Source organism: Eurypyga helias, unplaced genomic scaffold, assembly GCF_000690775.1.
Source record: "Eurypyga helias isolate BGI_N326 unplaced genomic scaffold, ASM69077v1 scaffold2038, whole genome shotgun sequence".
In the NCBI taxonomy this organism is placed as follows: Eukaryota; Metazoa; Chordata; class Aves; order Eurypygiformes; family Eurypygidae; genus Eurypyga; species Eurypyga helias.
In genome coordinates this window covers 18,734-24,751 of record NW_010266213.1, presented here as the reverse complement: position 1 = coordinate 24,751, position 6,018 = coordinate 18,734, and the positions used below count along the sequence as shown (strand labels likewise).

The window sequence follows — 6,018 nt, the reverse complement described above, 5'->3', positions numbered from 1 at the left end:
ATGAATTTGACGTATGAACCCCGCGATGGATAAAGAACTGGCTGGATGGTCACACTCAGAGAGTGGTGGTCAACAGCTCAATGTCTGAGTGGAGATTGGTGACAAGCTGATCATTCCTCAGGGGTCGGTGTTGGGGCCTGTGCTGTTTAACATCTTTGTCAGTGACATGGATGATGGCATTGAGTGCACCCTCAGCAAGTTTGCTGACGACACCAAGCTGGGTGGTGTGGCCGACACGCTGGAGGTGTCTGGAAGGATATAGACCGGTTGAAGCGAGTCCAGAGAAGGCCACAAAGATTCTCTGAGGGCTGAAGCATCTCTCCTATGATGAAAGGCTGAGACAACTGGGCTTGTTCAGCCTGGAGAAGAGAAGGCTCCGGGGAGACCTTATAGCACTTTCCAGTGCCTGAAGGGGCTACAAGGAAGCTGGGGGGGACTTTTTACAAGGGCCTGTAGTGACAGGACAAGGGGTAACAGGGTTAAATTGAAAGTGGGGAGGTTTAGATTAGATATCAGGAAGAAGTTCTTCCTGGAGAGGGTGGTGAGGCACTGGGACAGGTTGCCCAGAGAAGCTGTGGATGCCCCATCCCTGGAAGTGTTCAAGGCCAGGCTGGATGAGGCTTGGAGCAACCTGGTCTAGTGGAAGGTGTCCCTGCCCATGGCAGGGGGGTTGGAATAGATGATCTTTAAGGTCCCTTCCAGCCCAAATCATTCTGTGATCCTATGAGTTTTAACCAGTTAAAATACCTCTAGTGAAAAGTCAATATAAAACCATTAAGACCACCATACCTCTGAATCAAAATCCACGAGCAGAACAATTTTGTCTCGGATAGAAGTGAACAGATTGTGCTTGTGGATCAATTGGAAGACATCTTTATGCCTCAGAGTTAGGTAAATTTCTAGGGCTCTGCCATAGCGCTGGTCATAAGTATACCTGATAAAAACAATGTTACAATACACGTGATCTTACATATCTAAGCGTAGGAATATTACCTATGAGGGAAAACATAAATATACTCTGGGATGTAAAGCTTGTTAGGATGTTACTTGACCTGAATAATATCTAAATAGTTGCTGTGATTCACTTTTGTTTACACGTAAATAAATCACGGGGCAACATTAACTTTAACTCTGTTTATATCAGCCACTGTGTGTTCTGACCTGTGGTTCTCCACATTTTCATTTTCCCATTTTCAAAGCAGAAGGGAAGCTACCCAAAATGCTAGTTTTTTCTATTTTTGGAAACTAATTGGAACTCTCTTCAGAGCTAAGAAACATTGTTCTCCTAAAGCTTTGAGACAGGCTATAACGTAGCAATGGACAGTAGCTCTGCTTTCTTCAAAGCAGCAGTATGCAAAGAAGTTAACATGGGATTCAGGCTGAGAAAACCAAACAGCTTTATGCCTGTACAATGCACAGCCTAGAACCAGATCAGTTTGGGTGTATTTTCCAGTCACATATTTCCAGCCAGGCAGTAAACCGAAACATACTGGTTTTGATAGAGTGGGGAAAAACCACTATTTTGTTATCCGGTGGGTAATTTAGAAATACACAGCTCATAAAGAGGAATGTTAGCTATATGCTTTGGAAAGAGGAGTAGAAAATCCAATCCTATACTAAACTCTTTGCTTTCATACTCAGCATACACTTTATGAGGAAGGGAAAAGAATTGCTAAGCTGTGCAATCAGCAGAGTGGAGAGCAGAGAAATCCAATACTCTGCTGCAAAGCAGCCATTTCTGTTAAGAGAGATAGGCAAATATTTATAAACCACAGTATGCTAGTTCAAGCTTACTTTTTGTAACAGGAGTTTAAAAATGATACTCACAACTCTGCAAGTGTTCGCAGCAAAGTCCTGTTCTGTGGATCTTTCTTCAGGTGATCCACTACAGCTTGAACTATGATTGTGTTGTTGTAGAGATCTCCAGGCCACTCTTTTATCAGGGTTGCAAACCCCTGAAAGTATAAGAGATTGTAACAGAAACAGAAAGAACTGCCTAAGGAACATTTCAAAACATCAAAGCTTTGGCTAAGCCTCAGAGGTGATACCTGCTGTGCTTCACCTCTAAGCCACTTTTACACGCCCACAGATGTGCACAGTGCAGAACACAGATTTTCCTTCTTAGGGCAATGCTATTAAGATTCATGAAGCTGAGTCTCTTTCAGGTGCTGTAATGCTTTGTGCAGAACCTTGACCACTTGTACTACACTAAACAAACTAAAAATAATAGTGTTTATAAGTAAGCAATCTCACAGTATTTGCGTGCTCTGAAGAATATTCTGTTCTTTTAAAATCTAAACCAAAATTCACCTTTTAAACCCTTTCATTATTACTAAATTGTCCACTGAAAATCACTTTGAATACAACAGAGCAATTGCTAGCAGAATTCTACATTGCTGAGGGCGTTTCGCTGGCAATGGCTATTACATGTGGATGCGTCAGGCTGCGTTACCTCGTAGTCACTCTCCAAAAACTCATGCAGGACCATTTCATAGATCAGAGGTTTCAAAACTGGATCCCGCCTGGGCAAGTAACGACTAATTGCCTACAAGAACAAAGAGAACGAAGTGTCAGAAGGGGAATGACATGTTACATCCTGGTACACTGATGACAGAACACAGGATTATTGTTGAACAAAAACCAAAGCTATGTGCAAAACATGGCTCTTCGTAAACACAGGAAGTGCTGTATATTCATATCTGTAAGCAGTATCCTAAAGTTATTTATTTAGGATTGCACACATTGGAATTGTATTGCTTATCTGAAAGAATCTTCATTTGGGAGATAGTGGTAAGATACTCATCAGCATGGGAGTATCAGCTACTGCCCTCAGAGAAGTCTGAATGTTTACTGCTAGTGCTTTAGAAAATAAGACCTACAAAAGACCTCTCAGAAGAGGGAAGTTTTCAGAACTCATTTTGCCCAGTCTTGGCCTTGTATCTTATAAAAAGGTGTAAAAAGTCATTAGCTAAAAAATGTGTACTTTTGATTTATGACCGACCTATGTAAGGTCACTAAGTTTTATGAAGAGTTCTGTTTAGCCAGCTATTTTTACATACCCAAATGAAAATTAATTTGAGAACATAGCTCTCCATGGAAAGGGTGAAGGCATGTGATCTGCTGCTCTACAGGAGGTGTTAAGGAACCGCATTCTGGCAGGCAGGAGACGAGAACCTGCCAGAATGAATCAGCTCACACCCTAGAAATTCAGCACAGCATCTTACTAGCACTATTATTCCACGCAACTAGAGGCCCAGGTTATTACCGCCTGTCAAAATAAACTCTACTGCTGCCAGCTGTGTTGGGACTTTGGAGTTTGTAGCTGAAGGCCCAGCACTGATGACATTCCTCCAAACACTCAGAGATGTTGCCTGTTGCCCACTAATGGCACATGGTGCAGTAGCATTTTGTTATTGAAGTCGCTTGAACGAAGCAGGAGAAATAACATCTCACTACATTATTGCTTGCAGTTTCACAGACAGCAGTGACTGTTCACAACAAATTCTCCTAGTATTTAAATCAAAACAATCGCCAAAGTTACGTATTTCATTCAAGTCTTCCATCTGTAGGTGAAAAAGGAGGTAAAAATAAAAGAACAACAAAAAAAGCATTGTTACTGACTTTGCAAAAATTAAAAGTTCATTGCTCACAGGAGACCTCTTACCTCCCCACGCTGTTTGAGCTTGGCCAGTCTTTGAAACGTAGCGCACTGCCAACATCAGCTCCTACCGTCTGTCACAGAATTTAATAGCTAACTCAGGGCACAGTCTTGCCAGCTGCCCTGGGGAACCATATTCCTGACCCCCCTTATGAAAAATCCTGTTCTGATCATAAAGAAAACAAGCTGGACATCATCCTCGAAGGCAGAGGATGTTCTCCAAGAGCTGTTTTCATACCCACTTTCTACCTTCCTGCCACCTCCTAAACCAAGAGGCGTGCCCCACAGGCCCTGCTGCAGTGCTGGCTGTGGCACGGCTGCACAGCGAGCCGTGGAGCGGTGCAGATGCTGCCCTGCGCGGGGCCAGTCGGCCTCGAGGAGGAAATCTCTCCTACCCCAAGTCCCACTGCTCTGAAGGAAAAGCACAACCACCTCCTGCCGCCTGGCCCCCGCAGGAAGGACTGAGAAGCATCCAAGCTATTTTTAAGCCTAGGGGCACAAGTGAACCAAGACCCATGCTGGAGGTTGCAAACTCTTCCCATTTTATTTTGAAGAAGTAGTTAAGGAGTGAGGTCAGACAAAAAAGCTCCAGAATCAGGATGCCTTTGTAGCAGTTCCTAAACCACATGGTGGAAGTGACTTTAAATTAAAGAAGGACACTATTCACAGAAGTGTTTTCTTCTTTTCTTTCTGCTTAAGACCTGCTTTCAGACTTTTGATCTATAGGTGTAAGGATGGGCTATACACAAGAAAGCTCATATAAAAGTTGATGTGAGATAGCCTAAAACATCTTACCAATAAGCCCAAACCACAATTTTTTATTCCTCAGAGGGTACCAAGGAGATGAAAGCGGCTGTCTACATAATGCTGCTCTATGCTATGCCCACCACAGCCAGATGAAGTTTTTCATGTGTCCTCAAGCCAATGTTTTGGTAATCAAAGCATTGCTGCTGCTAGTGCATCATCCTGCACCCCTGCTGAAAGTCACTGCTGTTACATCAGAGTCAACAGAATGGAGCACATCCCTCATGCCACAGCAGCCAGCACCCGCAGAGTTTGGCATCTTCCTTCGAATCCACCTTCCCCAGCTCTTTAAGCTGAGACACTGGATTTCACACTGAAGTGACTTGAGCACAAGCCCGCCACTCCATCAAACCACCACTGCTGGAGGAAGAGAGGAGCAGCTCATTCCAAGGCTCTACAATCTTAAAACTGCCATGACAAGGTTTGCTAGAGGACATTCGCTGAAGACATGAGAGACGCCAAGATACCAAAATGCAGCCCCTGGTAGCCAAACAGGACCTTTGGTACAGAACACTCAAAAACCCACAAGCAAACAAACAAGACACCCCACAGGCTTTGAGGCTGAGGCATCACTAATTAGTCCCTCTGCAGGAAGGGAAGTTTAAACCTTTAGTTTCACTGCCCCCTTAGTTACTGGCAAACCACGTTATATTGGAAATGTCAGATTTCAGACCAACACTTACATGCAGCGCAAATTCTTGAAGAAAATTCCCTTTCGAAATACACTTTGTCTCCAAACCTCTAACTGTCTCCTCATCAGGGCTTAAAACTATTATAGCCCTGTAAGAATAATAGAATTGTTTAGGTTGGAAAAGACCTTTAAGATCATGAAGTCCAATTGTTAACCTAACAATGCCAAGTCCACCGCTAAACCATGTCCCTAAGTGCCACATCCACATGCCTTTTAAACACCTCCAGGGATGGCGATTCAACCACCTCCCTGGGCAGCCTGTTCCGAAGCCTCACAACCCTTTCTGTGAAGAAATGTTTCCTAATATCCAATCTAAACATCTCCTGGTGCAACTTGAGGCCATTTCCTCTTGTCGTAATTCACTTGTTACTTGGGCCTCCTCTTCTCCAGGCTGAACAACCTCAATTCCCTCAGCCACTCCTCACAGGACTGGTGCTCCAGACCCTTCAACTGCTTCCTTGCCTTTCTCTCACACGCTCCAGCACCTCAGTGTCTGTCTTGTGTTGAGGGGCCCAAAACTGAACACAGTACTCAAGGTGCAGCCTCGCTAGTGCCCAGTACAGGGGGACAATCACTGCCCTACTCCTGCTGGCCACATTATTTCTGATACAGGCCAAGATGCCATTCACCTTCTTGGCCACCTGGGCACACTGCCAGCTCATGTTCAGCCAGCTGTCAACCAACACCCCCAGGTTCTTTCCTGCGTGGCAGCTTTCTAGCCACTTGTCCCCAGGCCTGTAGCGTTGCAGGGGGTTGTTGGGACCCAAGTGCAGGACCTGGCACTTGGCCCTGTTGAACCTCATACAGTGGCCTCAGCCAGTTAATCCAGTCTATCTATATCCCTCTGCAGAGCCTTCCTGCCCTC

The 6,018-nt window shown here is 44.6% G+C and overlaps 1 protein-coding gene across 1 annotated transcript in view; it reads right to left on the bottom strand.

Moving 5' to 3' along the window:
* Positions 1–6,018, bottom strand: part of VPS41 (vacuolar protein sorting 41 homolog (S. cerevisiae)) — a gene marked incomplete at its 5' end in the record, with an annotated part of 39,644 nt that overhangs the window by 22,959 nt on the left and 10,667 nt on the right. The window contains 3 exons of the mRNA XM_010156987.1: positions 790–934; positions 1,828–1,955; positions 2,453–2,545. Of these exons, the coding sequence (XP_010155289.1) occupies positions 790–934; positions 1,828–1,955; positions 2,453–2,545 (366 nt within the window). The remainder of the gene's footprint in view (positions 1–789; positions 935–1,827; positions 1,956–2,452; positions 2,546–6,018) is intronic.